Below are 17,672 nucleotides of genomic sequence, written 5' to 3'. Positions count from 1 at the left end.
CCACTGTTCGTCCCAAAGGGCATTATTTGGTCTGTGCGTTAGATGAGATTAGGAATGGAAATGAGTGGAAGAACTGCCCGTCCTGGACGGGTTAGCAGTTGGTTCGGATGTGCATTGTGAATGACACTAACAGACATGTTTGTGTTGCACTCCTGCTGTGAGGCACACCTTCCACTACTCTTCGGCGAGGGAAACAACGATGGTATAGTTTTGAATTGAACAGGAGCGCCGCGACAGGGTGAGGACAAAAATAAACTGACGCAAAGGAAGTTGTCTGCATGGAGGGTAAGTTAGAGGGCTGAAATTGATGCGAAGCCCTTACCGTTCGGCACGGCCAACGCGACCAATTCGATGGACATAATTTTCTTTTTCATCCGGCAAGGTGACATTGATCACTAAAGACAAAAATATGCGAGAACAAAAGACGTATGAACCACCATAAGCTAATAATTTACACTATCAAAAAGACATATGCAAACTAAGCATATCGAACAGAAAGCAAGACAAATTCTGCAGCCGATCGAGGCAGCCGGAAGGCTAAGTTACGACCAAGTACTTCTACAGCATCGTATAAGTACTTGGTAGCTGGGTGCTGCTCAATGCGAAATAAAATATAACCTCCTCTACGGGGGCAATGAAGAAAGGCCCAAAGGACTCTCTTTTTTGAGGTAGTCTGGTTGTGTCCGAGTAGACCCGTGAACATATGTTCTGTCTATCCTCCTTCGGTAGCCCAATCTTTAAAAGAGCAGCCATGCGTTTTTATTTTACTTCCACGAGACGTCCAGTGCAAAAAACAGTGTAATCTGAATAAGTTTCGGAACTTAGACCCCTGTCTAGCAGGTCCAACTACCACGAATGAAGTCATGACTTCTTGCGCTTGTGCAGAACGTAGGTGTCAAACGTGTGATTCTGTATTTTCAGAGAGCTTCAACTGCCTGACTACTTCATGCGACTGCACGCAGTGTGCGCGCATTTCCCAAAAAAGAGTCAGCATGTAAAAACGTCACATGAGCTTGAAACGGATAACTATGGACAATGCATCGAAAACATTAGTAGGTTGGGTGCGCCTGATCTGTTCACAGAGCTTGCCAATTGGTTTGCAAACGTTCTGTCACCAATCGAGAAAAAACCATCAATGCGCGAATGAATGATCTTCGATTTGCTCCTTTTAAACCAACGGCGACCGGTTTTTGTTCACAGAATGCAATATATTCATCCGTGTTAGTGAAGTTTGAGAAACTGCCTGTGGATATGTAATCACCAAAAATTTCTATGGCTCGAAATAAAGCTCAATTTTCTCCAAATTCCTAGTGATTAGGGGGAAAGCTGCGGCAAGCTGAACCACCTCCTCGTGGGTGGACGTCAGTCTGGGTGAGCTAAGAACTCAGCAACTCCAGACAGAGCTAATCACCCTGTTTGGTTTCAATGTATTGGTTACTTTCGACAGTGTACACTACGAATCATCTGGCGCCGAGGCACCAGTTCCAACCAGTGCACAGGGGAGACCCATGGGGTTCACGTGTGAGGAATGTGGCAAGTGCTGCAAATCGAAAGCTGGCTTGGTAGCCCAATAGCGAGTTCACGACAATGAAAGTATTGGTACGGACATGGTCGCCCAACTGGTCTACGCCGATTCTTCCTGCTCTCTTTCGACGACGATTGACCTGAGTCAACATTGCCGGCACGCAAACCTCACCCAGCATAATGCCGATCAGCTTGGTCGAGTGAAGTGTACTGGTGCCCGCTGGTCCCAACAAGTCACAATAACTCTTGTGCCTGGTACAACCATCTCCTAGCACTTTGTCAGAAAGCCTGGAAAGAAAATGACATCACGAACGCCACTAACATCGACCAGCCGCCATTTCTTGCAATGTCTCCAGCCAAGGGCAGGAAAAGTTACAAGGACCTCAGCCTACAGGGCTGACCGCACCAACAACATCGAAACTATCCGGAATCTCTTCCACACTACTATGTCAAGTGAAACAGCAGCCTCGCGGTTTGTGCCATTCTGAAAGAGGCACGGAGGCCAACACTCGTCTCAGTAGACGATATTTCAGCATGCGTAGCATATGGTCGAGCCGCCGTAATTGGTGGTGCTGGATGTTTTCCGAGATTGAAGCACCCGTTTTCTAGTTATCTCGTTACGAATCTGTTGACACTACCCAACAGCAGTCACTTCTGAGGCATCTGTGGTCAAAAGCCCGAAGACAGCTCACACCATTTGTCCGCAGAGACCATCTCCCGCAATCATACAACAATACAGCCCTTACTGTAGTTTGGTACACGCGACCCGTGAGATCCAGATGTACGTATTTTCCAGGCCATAAGTGAAGCAACTGAGCAAACGTGATTCACAAGCATGAGGTTCGTGGGCTGACTTCATCAAACACACGTTTGCGCAAGTTATGTAAAATTAAGGATAACCTCTAGTGTACCTCTTTGAATCGCAACGGGTATGCTTGGAGACTGCCCGTTCTGAAGCATGATTTCTCACTTTGAAGGTTCAAGGGCATGCCGAAAGATTGTAAGATGGTGGTCAGTTTATTCAACGAAGATTGTGATTCGGCCTCGTCTCAAAAGATGAGGACGACGTCGAGAACGATCTGAACGCCAAGGTTTTGAATATCTTCCAGCGTTAACCTCGTTATTTCACCAATGACAAAGTTGAGGGTGGGCACTCTTGCCGAACACCACCTTTTACGGAAGCTTTAAGAGAGCTCACCTTACACTCACACGCTCCGAAGTATGTGAACGTAAGGACTGGATATTCTTCACAAACTTCTGCAACGTCCCCTGATGAGCAAGCGTAGTTAAGAGCACTGGCCAATCGACAGAGGTGAACACGTCCACGGACCCAAGGAACACCAAAATTGTGAGCCACCCGTACATATGGCATTGCTTAACTGTCGGAAGGAGTGTGAAGAAGTGGTCAACACAGCCCCTACCTCGTCATAATCCATCTTGGTAATTTCGGGTCAAGTTTTCGCATGCCGCCGTAAGAAGACGAAAAATCAGTGACGCTAAAATCCCTACTACAAAGAGTTTACTACTCCTTTTGAAAATGGGTACTATTGTCGGCTCACCCGAGTTACCTGGGGCGGTCCCTTTGGCCCACAGGGACTGAAATAGGCTAGACAGGTACCAGTGAAAGGTCATCAGGACCAGGAGCACGACGAAACTTGAGCAGAGATATCCACTCAGACGCTTCTGAGGCTGTATGGTGCTAATGATTCACAGTCCGGATTTGAGGTAGCAGATGGCCAACGGAATTGTTCGTAGCGTTGCATCCAACAGTCCAAGAGTTCGAGTTTGCTGGATATGAGAGCCATTCTGATCCCTGATAATTTCGCTGAAAAGAGGCTTCCAGGGACCAGTAGAACGAATCAAGTGGAACAAACTGCGGATGTTTCTAGCACAATCCGCACCTTCCATTTCTTCCGCCTCTCGGATCCACCAAGCCTCTCGGTTAGCACGGATACTCAGTCTTAACTGTCGTCGGATGTATCGAGTTGAGTTGTGACTGCGGCCGGAAGGAATCTGTCGCCGAGCCTCCAGCAAAGCCACAGTCCTATAAAAAATCTATTGTTTGAATGAGGTTGTTTGGGTTGTACCGATAACATTGAGTGACGCTGTGTATATTTGTTCCTAGTGGCCGTTGGTATCCAACATCAGATCGTCCGGCAGCTGTCCGAGGAGTCCGTTCTGATAGGTTCTGGGTCAACTAGCTCCTTAACGGCCAAGCGAGATTTGTAGGTTTTGCGGACCAGAAAAGCAACACCGCACAAGTGCATGGTGGGAATCCACGCTGGTATTCCGGAAAGAGCGACAGGTAGTGATCGAACTTTGCCACCCGTAACTGACAGAGGCGTGGTCTATTTGTATTCGGGGATGTTCATTGGTGGGCACCACGACCTCAAGGGATTTAAGCAGTTACGGAAATTGGTACTGCACAGAAACAGTATGTGATCGGCACACATATTTGAAGCAGGCGCTTTCCGTTGTCCGTATGCCTGGTATCCAACGCAAGACGACCTCCTAATTAGACCTCAGCAGAGCTTTGTCTACCCAAATAGGCGTTTATGTCACCACCATGCACAACGACGTCTGACGCTGTAGAAGGACACCTAGAACGTCATAGAAACTGACCTTGACAGATTCACAGCTACAGTCAGTTGGGGCGTAGGCAGACACAATGAACAAGGTGCGATAAATCTCACTTTCTCTAGCTCCTCTCACTGATGTCAAACAAACCGCGCAGAGGTGGCTATCAACAGGTAGAGGGAGAGAGAGAAAGGGAGAAGCTTTCGCTCGGTCGCTCAATAAAATACGCACCCTGGCATATCTAGCTGCAGTAGCCTCTACATCACCAGAGGTGCGCAGCCGGAACCTAGAAGAGAGCGATGGAGCAGTCAGTTCAATTTACGCTACTTGCGTCCTGTATTCTTGTTTTTGACAGACAGCATACAACAATACAGAGGGAGTAAGCACACAATCAAGAGCGACCTGTTGTCCTGCTTGCTCCACTCTGCGAACATTGAAGACAGTTTCTATGATGCGAAAAAGATTCGAAGTATTTAAGTTTGTTACTCAAGCCGGAAGTACAGAAGTTACAACTGAATGTGACGCACGGTGAACAAACCGGTAAATTCTAGTGCTGGGACCCGAGGAAAGAGTACTACAATTTGGGCGGAGTGAGTTATGGTAGAGGGGATCCGTCAGCAGTAGTCTGTTTTCGCTTATCCGCCCTGCTGTATGTAGCCAGTATAGCGACCCGGGTGATGACACAATGTGATACATGATGTCAGGGCGTCCAGACCTAGACAGAAGGACCATTTGGATCCTCGATTAAAGCCCTTGACTCAAAAGCCTGTCCGCAAGGCAACCGTATTTGGCGGGGAATGCAAATGCATTAATATTTTTATACAAGCCACTACATATGTTCTAACCACCAATCTGGAGGCGCAGAAGACTGTGCTGATCAGATATCTAAACATTGACCAACATGGTATGGGAGACTGCGGCACAAACACCACCCAATATAGTTCAATGGGTCAGAGAGGCACACAAACCGTCATACCACTGCAGGGACGGAATAACAAAACAAAGGAATCACACTTGAGGACGAGAAAAAAAATTGGATCGATAATGTGGATTGCTTTTAACATAGTTAACCGTCGGCTTGGGTGATCAACCAAAGATGTTTTGGTTGACTCTTTATCGTCGTCAGATCCTGGGAATCCCCGAAAATACCAGTTGAAAGGACTCAAACGAGGATTTTCATATCGTGTATTAATTTTCTGTCACCAGTGACCTTAAGGTGGTCTAAATGCCCACAGAACAAAACAAAAAGTACATTAGAAAGGCCTAAGTAAGAGATATTGACTATGACATGGATATTGTAAACCATAACACCACTGTGATCGAACGTATATTTCAGACGTTTGCGAAACCAGTTGTAACCAGAAAGCAACAGGTAGAGCTGGGAAAGGCGTTCAGAACAGATTAAAATACCAGTGCACGCCCATAGTCATTTGCGAAGGACTAGCAGAGACCTGATGATTTGTAAATTGCCACGCAAAGAACTATGCGACTGATCCATTCATAGCTATCCGTTTTACTCTGGTTAGAGTCGGAGCTCACAGTGACTATTTAGGATAAGCTCATCGATTATTTATGACCTGACGCCTGAAAATCTAACCTGATGATCTATACAAGCAGCACTGAAAAGTGATGAGGGAATCAGGACGTAAAAAACGTACGTGGACACCGAATGCCTGGTTATACGGATAACAGTATAGACCGAGTTGTGTCACTAGGTGGTCCACGGAGCAAGTCTATCAATTTGGCACCATCAGTACAACAGGCATGCCAGGTAACTCATATGGATTAACCAATCTATAGACAAACTAGTCACGAAGTGAATACACATGACGATGCCAGAAAAGAACTCTCCCGATGATGGTTTCCCAGAAAAATGTACAGATCATAATGCGGTCACACTAACGGTCGTCTCGACTGGTTTTCCGGGTGCAAAGTCTGACCGGTGAACTCTAGGAATTATTCTTATAATCACATTCCCTGTTGCTTAGTAGTGGGTGCTCGAAAACACTTGATGCACTGGTCAGGACGTCATCCGAAAGTCGAATGATGATAAAGTTAAAAGACTTCTGCCCATACTATTTTGAGGGGAGAGTTTTGGAATTCGGGGAAGGTGGGGAATAGCAGGATTAGAAGCGGTCATCGCTGATGACAGAATTGCTGTAACCCTAAGGCATGCGCGAAGGCAAAATGCGTGATGCTAATAAAGTCAACACATCGTTCACAGCACATGAATAAGCACTAAGTAAGGTTTGGCAATCTGGTTTGTCATTTTGAAAATCTTCGAGATGAGTATCGGTAATTATGTGAAAGTTGTAAGGCTAAAAAACAAATAGGTCACTTGAAATTTTAAATGGGGTGAAGTAGATTTAAAACAGGGACCCGGGAACCCGGAAGAGGACAACAATGACATACCGTAAGGTAGACCGGCAATATCGATCCCACGAGCAGCCACATCGGTACAGATCAGAAATCGAACATCACCATTCTATAGAAAAAGAAGATGGAGGATGCACAAACGATAAAGCTGGAGGGACAAACATCGGTATAACCTGAGAAGTAGTACCATCGGTCTGCGTAGCAATCCGCAGACAGGACAGATGGAATACGGCCGGCCGTCGTGGGAAAATTTTCAGGAAAACAGCATAGATGACTCAACCAAATGACTCACCGTTGGATTACTGTGCACTGAGAAGTCCCATAACATTATTAGAGCGCATGAGAAAAATAAATACCTCAGAAAATTTGAGCCGAACCCTACTTCCGCGAAGAACATAGATGCCAATGTGTTGTTCTGTAGGCGTTGTCCTGACTGTTTGACCAACTAGTTGCCTGTCATCTATCACAGACGTACTTTCCAAGCATACACGAGTACTAACAGTGAGTGTTAACTGCTTTTCAAGTATCATAGCCCACGGATGGCTAGTAATGCACCGGAAAGACGTTTTCATAACAGTACGCGATTAGCCGGACACAGAAAGTTCAGCGCGTAGACCTAAGACCAACTCTGAAAATAGATGAGCTTGGCGAACTTGAGTACGATTAAATAGTTGGCCTCCGGTGTTGATAGAATAAATGGCGCTGGAGTGCAGAATCGACCCATGCTGAAAAAAACGGTAGCTCATTACGAGTCTTATACGTGTTACGGATTTTCTTTTAATGTCAAATAAGTTACCGAATGCCATATGTTGGACATAAAAATTGACTGAGTGTGACATCCGTACTTACGTGCTTGTCATCGCCTGTTTCCAGCCTTAAGCGATCTTAAACTCAAGCGCTTGGACTAGTGTCCAGAAGACTAACAAGTACGAAACAGTCAAAGACGCAATTTCATGTCAGTTACACCAAAACATCCCCTTTATTTCAGTTACCGTGGACAGAGCTATGCAAAGCAATGCCAACCTACCACATAGAAGTGTCTGGTACCAAAGCACCACTGGTTTGGTGATGACCGCTCGGACTGAAAGTGTTAAAACACATAGGGGGGCAATGCTCATAGTCTCGAATCTAAACAGTAACAACACATCAGCTGCCGGGAAAAAAGCGTCATAGTAGTCGAAGATAGGTCTCCAAAATACTGATGTCAGAGGGCGGACATATAACGCTGGCGATTAGTGGAAGTTCGGAGGCCCGAAAAGAATTGTGTTGCGGGAAATGGACCCATGCTATTTCGAACGGCTGGCCAAAAAAAGAGGACTAGCAATTCAACCAAAGAAAAACTTGTTTGAAGGATGGCCTTTCCGGACTACACAAACCGGAGTTCCACGAGAAACGAGTTTTGGTACTGAGATGCGATAAGCCTAACAGACTTGCACTTGTATTGTTAGAAATTTAGGAGCCTTTGCGATGACCTCACAATACCATTACCAAAAAACACCCCATTCGGACTGGAAATAAGTGAGGGCACATAAAATGAAGCTATCGTGACACGGACCTAGTAGCCCCAGTGTTCGAGGCGCCCTTTGGCCCTACCTCTACGACGATTTATCAATTCTTCTTCATAGGAGTTGGAAATCTTCAATGGCTTTTTAATGCCTGAAGGAAAGGGATAAAATGAAGCCTGCTTATTTATCCACTTGGGAGGGACCGTCATCATGGATGGGTTGTCAAAAATCCAGTTGACAGCTACCGCGTACCAGCATGAGGCCTATATACAAACATACACTCTCAGCGCTGATCAACAGGAGTTAATACGAATCAACGATCAGCTGCACTGAATAAGTTTCACATCATGGAGATTCGTCGCATGTCCACCCATTAACTTGTGTGCATGCAAGACTAGATGAAGAACTGTACGTTCAGTATATATATGGATTCGTATCCAGAAATGACGACTGATTGTCAGTGATCTTCCATACGACTGACGGATAACAGTTCCGCAGAATGGCATACCCATTACAATAGTGGGCATCTTTGCCGTCTTGAAACCAGCCATAATAGTCACAAAATAGCGCTTCTCTAGCGATTTTGTGGATTTGACTATGCTAGAAACTCTTCAATGTCCAACCGCGCCAACTGCCAGTAAATTCGCACCCTGCAAAAACAGTGTCGTTGCTTTTGGGACACCTGTCAGTACAACAGTGCTATGTAGTTCAGGTGAGTCCCATGACTAAATCCAGCATCAAAATTAGCCTTGAGGTAAGGTGTAATTCTACGACACACGGAAATATGGACGTCAGCATCCTCAAAAAGAACACTCATTTCGAAGCGTAGCCAGAAAGTGGTGGTAAACTACCACAACAATCAAGTTTCGTGCCGGATAGAGTGCCAAATACATGGAATAACCAGCGGCACTACTTAAGGACGGTGGCGAGTCTTTGTTCTGTCATAACTAGACTGTTTAGACATATTTAGGAACACGGACGTATTGCAGACAACTAAGGCCAATCAAACAGCACAATTCCATTCAAGAACAGCATAGGATACGACTGTTTCAACTACAACCTGTCATGGTGGGACTACTGAATTCAGCCGCCTAACTCCAGCAAGTGAGACAAATACAAGAACATTAAGCAGGGTCTCGTTTGGGTAGGTGACCATTATACTACGTCTAATGCTTGAGCTACGTCATACATATCAACGGCCGATGATTTTCGTTCTCCTTGTTGAGAGGAATGCTCCCAAAGTTCGTAAGTTATGTGAGAGCTTACAGCGGGCTGCCCAAATGTTTTCCTACAACCAATAAGTTGCAAGACTGTTTCTCTCGTTCTCCTTTTCAATTAAATCTTGTCACATTTTGAGGGATTAAAAACCTCGGCACCGAAATGGCACATACAGATGGACTAATAGGCTTGTGTTACACGGACGATATTGTCATGTGGCGCATAGGCAAGTATTGGGTAATGAACCATAATAGGTAATGCAGCAACTAAAGATTAGGATGAGTACGATGGACATGTACAACGCAACCCTAAACGCCGTATAACAAAGAAACTACTGTTTACTGCTCCGAACCGTTGTTGGCGAAAGGCTGGTGTAGGACAGGCCATGAACTGGCAACCCGAAATGGATGCAGCTACTGTCAGACTCAGTGATGCAGCTTATTCGCGCTCCCTTGTTTGGATTTCACGCGATTCTCCAAGTACGCGGTTAAAACCCCCGTGACATTAACACGACCCTGGCAGAGAGCTCTGGTCCGGCTAACGAGCCGGAGTTGGTTTCTGTTGTATGCTGGGTCAATCCCACTAACTGCTTACTCGGACGAAATTTCACTGCTTACTAAGGCATTCTTCTAACGGTTATACAACAGTTAAGTACCAATATTTATTAATGAGGTATCGAGGATCGACTGGTATAGTAAACGTAGATGTCAATTGACAAATGAGAAATGGAAGTATACATATGTGCATGACTCTCACGCTAGTGGGTTATTGATAAAAAAAATAATTGACAAAGCACAACATGAAATATCAAGTTTAGTCCAGGTCCCATCAAACAGATTTTATGAAAAAAGGCGGGATCGATTGCGAAATCCACATTGGAACGCACAGGGACATTCGAGTACGAATCTAGAGGATGGCACACTAACCTTGAACTTTTGCAGATTAGCCTTCCGTTCAGCTGGGTTTCGATCACTATGCAAACAGACACAGCTGAACTGCGAGTCCCGGCGGTTAGGACCTAAGAGGGGGAGAAAAAAAATTTCAGCTTTAGCACCCCTTCCGTTGCACGAGGGAGTAACCATGAGGGCGGGGATACTGCCAGGCTGCTCAAGCCTAGACAGGGGGAATCGAGAGGCGGAGGTCGGGTTCGACGCACGGACCTTCCGGTCAGTAAATTTGCGCTCTAACTACTGAGCCATCTTAGAGGGAGAGGAGATAAAAGGTTCTACAAACAGCCCTTCTTCCGCCGAATCTTGACTTCACCTTCGAAGAGACAACTACAAGCAAGACAAAGTAGGTGAGAAATAGGTGTCTGATCGACCATCTGGTCCAGCAATATGCGCAAAGACAGGATAGTAAGCTAGGTTGGTGGAAGATAGACTTTGTGGTGGAAAGGGCAATTGATACTTCGTGGCAGCGATAGCTGTTTATCCGGAGAGTAATTCGAAACGTGCAGGTTGCATCACAAGACAATAAAATGTAAAACAGATTGTTAGAACGCTGGAAGTGTGAATGTAGTTAGGTTGTAGGCAATATAACTATTTCAAAGTAACATTGTGAGATCTTCCGATAAACATCGGGCAAAATTGTGAACGTAAACTATCAGTTAACTGGGTTCACTATGCGAAGTATTTTTCAGAGGTTGAAACCAGTCGGGATAATGCAGAAGTTCACATTTCCCTCCTAGGCAAATACACACGTCGTTGTTACAAGTTTTGTTAGGAGTGGGACACGGTTAGCTCTGTGTGTGCCGTCACTATTTCATCAGAATGGATTAGGTGGGAGTACAGGGATGGAGTTTGATTGTGTGGTACGGAATGACCAAGAGGCATTGAGCGTAGTTGTAAACTGGAAAACTGAGGAAAACTGTTTGCTGGAGAGAAACTTTCGTAAGCAACTAACACATGTGGTCCGAGGATTTTGCATCCGCACTATTGGGTGAATAAAATCAAAGTCTGAAATCGTCATTTATTTGTAAATATCAATGATGGTAAGTTGTCAACACCAATTGTTCCCTGTATCCGAGGACACCTATCGCTCACTAGCTACTGTGACTAGAAGCCGAGCTGCTTTGTCTTCACACGGAAACGCAATTGGTCTTGTGAAGAAAAGAATAAATGTGAATGGGGAAGGGACTTAGTGCTAACCTACGCAATCATTCCGAGACGCCCATGCCTCATTCAGGCAATCCGGATAAAAGTAGTAACAAGAACGCCAGTGACATCGATTAGCAACCATACTCTGCAGCGTTTCAAACAAGGTGTAGTGGGAATCACGCGGTATCCATCCTAGGAGGCGAGTAGCACCGAACGCACCCAGACGTTTCTTTTATACCGCCCCCCGCCAGGTAAAGGGTTGGTCAGTTCCGTGCTTCAGCCACTCTGAATTGGTTACGGAAAACAGTACTCTCTTCAGCATACGCAACACGTGGCGAGGTCAACGCAGCTTCTGGAAGTCCCAGTAGCACAACCAAAAACAGTCTCTCTACTGCCTCGTTACAGATTCGCTGACAACAATTCACATGAGCCATGGTTCTGAAGCAACGATGGTTGGATAACTGAAGAAGTCTCAGTTCCGCTGAGCGAACAGAACAAGTCTCAGCCATACAAAACAGCCCGCACTGTACCTAGATACACACGCACTTGGAGATTCAGGGATACACCACTTTAACGCCATAGATGTCTCAAATTAGCAAGCGCCACCCGAGCCTCACAGACTCGTGCATTGACCTTATCTGAAACACTACAATCAGAACTAATCAAGCCCTCCATAACTTCCAGTGCCTCTTCCTAGATTGCAACCGGCGTGTTCAGTGATGGCATGTTCAGAAGCATGACCTTTGTGGGTGAAAATTGCACACCAAAGGACAGATGACTTTGATCAATCCATCCAGAAACACCTGCGCCTTATCCTTTTCGAAGACGAGAGCGATGTAGTTCGCATATTCCAGGTTTTCGTCAAAGGGGTTTGAAGACTTTCCAGCGTGTTTCATTAACTCGCTGATCACGAAATTAGATAGGAATAGGGAGAGTGGGCATCAGTGACGGACACCGCTTTGCGTATGGAAGCTTTTGAAGAGCTCTCCATATACTCTCACACGCCCGGATGTCTAACAATACAAAGAACTTAGTATGTTCATAAACTTCCCGGATATTCCTTGATTAAAAAAATCGTTCCGCTGCAGCAGCCTTACAGTACCTAGATGCTATGTCACCGGAAAAATTCAAAATGGATACAATATTACCAGGTTGCCCAAGCCTAGACAGGAGCAGTTGAGATGCTGAGGTTGGATTCGAACCACAGATCTTCAGACCCTTACGTTGGAACCCTAACTACTGAGCTCTCTCGATGAGCTATCCCTGATAGGCAATCATGTCAAGAAGAACATACCGGTCAATAGAGTCGAATGCGCCCTGGAAATCCAGAAATACTAAAATCGTGGGTTGTTTGTACGTATGACTTTGTTCCAGCACCTGAAGGAGTGCGAAGACTTAATCAACGCAACCCCTGCCGGACTGGAATCCCGTCTGCTGACCTCGAGTCAGTACTTCACGAGACACCATAAGGTGACGAAGCACAAGTAACGCCAAGTCTCATTACGACCACATTAAGCTGATCCCCTGGGGCTATCACACTCGCTACGAGCCCCTTTGTTAAAAATTGTCACTACCACCGATCATCCCCAGTTGTTTGGGACAGTCTCCCTTTCCTAAACGTAGTTAAGAGATCAAACAAGCACTGGCTGAAGACTTCACCCGTCTGATAATTCATCGGGCCAAGATATGTTCGGGACAGAAGGGGATACTTCTGGATTTAAGCAGTGTCACTGTATGGTCTGATATCCAGTGCTTGAGTGGGCCTGGCAGCACCGTGCTACAGGCAAAACTCCAAGCATTGCGAAAAGGGGTGACGATCTCGACCCAGTAGGAATTCACATATGACGGTGGAGCAGTTGGAAGTGACCATGAAAGACGATCCAGGTAAATTCGTCTAACATCCGGATCTGCTAGTCTCTTATTTGCTGAGCGATTTGTCCGCACCTTACGTGGCCATGCGAGACGAGGAGAGAAGCGACTCCGAACGAGTGTGTGGTCAAAATCCACAAATGTGTTTTAAAACAATCAGTATTCGGATAGCGATGCACGCTATCGGTAATTGATGGCGATGTGAGTTCGTAGTCGGCACACCGTTTAAAAGACACCAAGTGGCCAAACGAATTCGGCTGTCTCAGAAGTTGCTACTGTACGAAAACAGCCTGCAGTAAGCACACAGACGAATCATTCACCATTATCCGCACGTACCACACCCGATCCATGTCGACCACCCAATTGAGTCTCAGATGCGCTAAACCTGCCCACTTCGGCATTCAAATCTCACAAGTATATCTAAGCTTTTAGCTATCCGCCAGAGGGCATTCAGGGCGCCATAAAACTTGTCTTTGATAATGTCAAAACTACAGGCAGGTGGGGCGTAAGCAGAAGTGACAAATCGACATCGATCAACTTGCCGTTTGTGACATTACTTCACAGACGTTGCCAGACGAACCGCACAGGGGCCAGTATCAATGGCTTCGGTGATTTAGGATACCAAACCCTGCACATCCTACCACAGCAGCCTCTGGATTGCCATAGGTGGGCAGCCGGAAGCGAGTGGACAGTGATGCCACGATTAGCGCAGCCAGTGTTTGCATCTTGAATTTTTCTTTTTGATACACAGCACACATCACTGCCAAGCGAGTCCAGTGTGAGAACAAGAGCAGCTTATTGTCATGTTCGCTTCAGAATGATGACATTAAACACATTCAAATAAACTGGGCTTTGAAACTCGACGATTGATTTCGAGATGCCGAAGAATGTCGGCGCCGGATGGCGCGCAGTTGTTGCTTGTAAAACCTGTTTTCACCTACCCGCCTTGATGTACGCAGCTAGCGAGGTGACGCGGCTAATGGCATCACATGACGGCCAATGTGACATGAGTTTACTTGTATGTGTAAATCATGATTGTAGCTTGGATGGGGTCCTCGACCCAAGCCTTTGGCTCAAAAGACTGGAAATGGAAGTGCAATTCAATTTTTACAAAACAAGTCGCCACACCTTGCAGCCCCCAATCTGGAGGACCAAGAGTGTGTGTTCGTCAGACCTCTAACTATTGATCAACCTGGTATGAGAGACTCTGGGAGTGTCGCACAGACTCCCGCTAATATGGATAAATGGGTCGCGATAAGGTCAAGTTTCTCCGCGACCTGGCGTGGGACTAAAATATTGCTGAAAGAAGACATCTGAACCATCGACAACCAAAAGTTTCTATGGAAACAGCTCGCGAAAAGGTGTTTTTTCGTAAATGCGATTTCCAGTTACACGGTAGAAAGTTCGCCATCAATTGGTCGCGAATCGAGGCTAGCGGATTTATTTGCTGTAACATAACTCCGACACTGACACTCCAACTAAGGCACGATTTCTTCAAGAAAATTGTGCTTTGCAAGCCTTTTTACAGTAAACTTTCGGAGGATGGGGTACAGTCCCCGTACAACCACCGCACTTAAAGGCGTGTTTGGGAGAGACGGCACGAATCGACATTCCGCGATTCCATCAAGTTTGTGCCAGTAAAGCCACCCACACCAAGGATGGAACGTTAAAAGCCACCTAGGTGAATAAAAGGCGGAAATTCGGTCTATTTTAAACGCATCGGAATAGACTAGAAGGGATCGATGGAATAAATAAAATCGTTCAGCTGTAGCACCCTTTCGGTGCCTAACTGCCACGCCACCCGAAAATTGCACAAGGGCCGGGATACTGCCAGGTTGCCCAAGCCTAGACAGGGGGAGTCGAGAGGCAGAGGCCGGGTATGGTATCATCGGTTGCACTTTCCAAAATACTGGATGGTAAGGTTATTGCGAGTTCTGGAACCTTGTGGTTGCCTCTAGTTCATGAACCCTTTGGATGGCAGCCAAGCATCTAGGACACCTAGCACACCCGCAGTTCATGCCTGCAGCTGAGTGCTACGCGGTTCGATATGGTATCGGAATGAAAGAAATCTGTGCTGCACGTGACCTATTGTGAATGGTTAGGCGCCATGGTTTAGGCAACTCCCCCAGTTAGAAAGCCAAAAGTCTGTTGACCCAGGTAGATCCTCGGACATCCAGTGCAACTAACCAGTTTGGTGGAACACCTCTGTAGCAGCGCCTAGACTAGTAGCAGGCTGAGGGGTACAAGATGACCAGGACGAAAATTTCCTGACAATATACCGCCAACTCATTGTCCATTTGAACAAAGTGAGCGTCACCCGGCAAAACTACGTCACGTATGGAGGTCTTTGCAGGTCTTGGAGTCCTGCCAGCTGCTAATTAAAACAGCATTCCTCAGACCGACATGGAGGACGTTATCTTGACTGTAAACATGCAAAATGACAGGGCTATGCAACCGAGTCAGCTATCAGACACTCAGATAACACTGAACGCGTTCAAAAAATTTAGGTGACGAAATTAATCCACATTTTGTACCTTGTGGGTGAGCAGCGCGACATGGAACTGTTTTGTTATTTAAACAGGCTTGTGACCGAGCTTAGTGTCTTCTCTAAAGGAGACACCATGAAAGAAATTCGGGACCGGGGAAAGTTGTCTTTTTGTGTGCAGACTTCACTCTGCAAGGAAATGCTGCAGCTGTCGGGTGGTGGATATGGAAATTCGCTACATCAGCAACCCCGTGAATCAAGGCGTATAAACATGATTTTGGGGTCCCGAGTGACCTCAGATGGTGTCGAATACTTGTCAGAACATTAATTATCGGTGTGCTCATGCCACGTGAAAGCAAACGCTGACAGTATTGCCCCTGGCAATCGGCATCCAATCGTTCAAAGGCTAACTAATACAATAAGACCCTACGAAGCAGCCCCAGAAGCAGACGGAAGCCGGTTTAACACATGTACCCTGGATCACGCGCCACCAAAACCCAATCAAAACTTCTTACCTCCACCCAGTGAGACAAAGTACTGTTCCAAGTTGTCGCAGTCCAGCTTCGTACGACAAAAGATCAAAGCTCGATCCATCTTTTGCTGCTTTATCGCCCGTACGACGTAGTCGCCCTTCAGTAACTTCACCGCCTCAGATAGGGTCTCTATAAGGCAGAATGATCAATCACGGCAAATGTAGGGTACTAACCAGCTGACGGATCGCCAGGATGACACCGATCTTTCAGGTGTACACCGTCAGTTTGAATATGGCCTTGTGGTTGGCCCATCTTCTCTTTCCATGACTCATCCTTGTAGGGATCCACGTGACAAACCTGTCGTGAAGTAGGGAGAGACAGTGTAAATGGAGGATATAAGCAAGGGACCTATGGGTTGTGAATCAAAGTATACTATACAAAAAAGATTGATTGACATAAGGAGATTAAAAAAGTTGATGCCCATTGATTCCCTCAGGAAACAAGGAGCGGGAAGAACAAACAACAAATGAAGGAAAACAAAGAAAAGGTTTGAAACACGGGAAAATGATACTGTTGAATACTGGCACGTGCCATCGGAGTTAGGGGAGAGATGTAACCAGGACGTCACAGCACGTCCGTAAGGTATATGTGGCCTCGTGCAGGTTGTCGCGGGAACCCAAGCGCGCACGACTTATTAGCCCATGAGACTGCTTATAGTACCGCCAAATTCCTCTGAGTAAACACTACAAAAGAGTGGCGAGCGAGAAGATAGGGTTTCAATCGACAGCATTCCGCAAAAAAAAGGTTTTTAGATTTAAAAGAACAGGGTCTATACCATTGGCTTGGAAGCTGTGGGCACCAGGAGTTTACAAACGGAACAAGAATTGTGCAAAAATGCAACAGAACTTACCACATGATGAACAGTTTCAGGTACGCTGTCTTGTCCCTTCAGATCGATCCACACAGGGAAATGCATCAGTTTATTCTGCAAAAAAGGTGCATGTATGGAACAGTTAGAAAACATATTGTTGTGGAGATCGATGGACGGGAGACGAAAAAATCGGTAATGGGGCTTGGTGTGTACGCAACTACATGGATCACACAAGTTACCGCAAAAATGAGAAAAGATAATGCTTTCTTTGTACAGCTGAAGCAAACCGGTTACGTTCTGTATCACAAGTTAAACAGTTCGAACCTGAATTACAAAAGTTCTACCAATTTTTACTGAAACATTCGGTCAGATTCCAAATTCATGGTTTGGTTAACATCGAGTCCTCTGGGACAGTGAAGCCCTATTGAGACAATCGTCCGACCAACCACTCAAAGTTGTGAGATACAATGCAAGCATAACACATTTCACAGAAATTCTGCTTGAGCACGCTGCGGCAGGAGCCAAAATTACCAAAACCAAGTACATTCGGTCTTGAAGACAAAACAACTCAATTGCTCTGGTAACTGAAACGTGCAGAAACAATCTAGCTAGATTCGCCCAGGTTATAACACGTACCGTTCGGAACATCAGTATGCACGATCGTGACTTGAAATCCAA

General features: G+C 45.9%; 1 protein-coding gene across 1 annotated transcript in view; it reads right to left on the bottom strand.

Moving 5' to 3' along the window:
- Positions 1–318: 318 nt before the first annotated feature.
- T265_14667 (hypothetical protein) overlaps positions 319–17,672 on the bottom strand; it is a gene marked incomplete at both ends in the record, with an annotated part of 40,482 nt that continues 23,128 nt past the window's right edge. The window contains 6 exons of the mRNA XM_009174676.1: positions 319–395; positions 6,514–6,586; positions 10,127–10,218; positions 16,166–16,312; positions 16,357–16,480; positions 17,034–17,108. Of these exons, the coding sequence (XP_009172940.1) occupies positions 319–395; positions 6,514–6,586; positions 10,127–10,218; positions 16,166–16,312; positions 16,357–16,480; positions 17,034–17,108 (588 nt within the window). The remainder of the gene's footprint in view (positions 396–6,513; positions 6,587–10,126; positions 10,219–16,165; positions 16,313–16,356; positions 16,481–17,033; positions 17,109–17,672) is intronic.

The sequence above is a fragment of the Opisthorchis viverrini genome (genome assembly GCF_000715545.1).
Source record: "Opisthorchis viverrini unplaced genomic scaffold opera_v5_234, whole genome shotgun sequence".
Taxonomy (NCBI): Eukaryota; Metazoa; Platyhelminthes; class Trematoda; order Opisthorchiida; family Opisthorchiidae; genus Opisthorchis; species Opisthorchis viverrini.
Note: the sequence above shows the minus strand (reverse complement) of the source record. Positions and strands in the feature narration are given on the sequence as shown.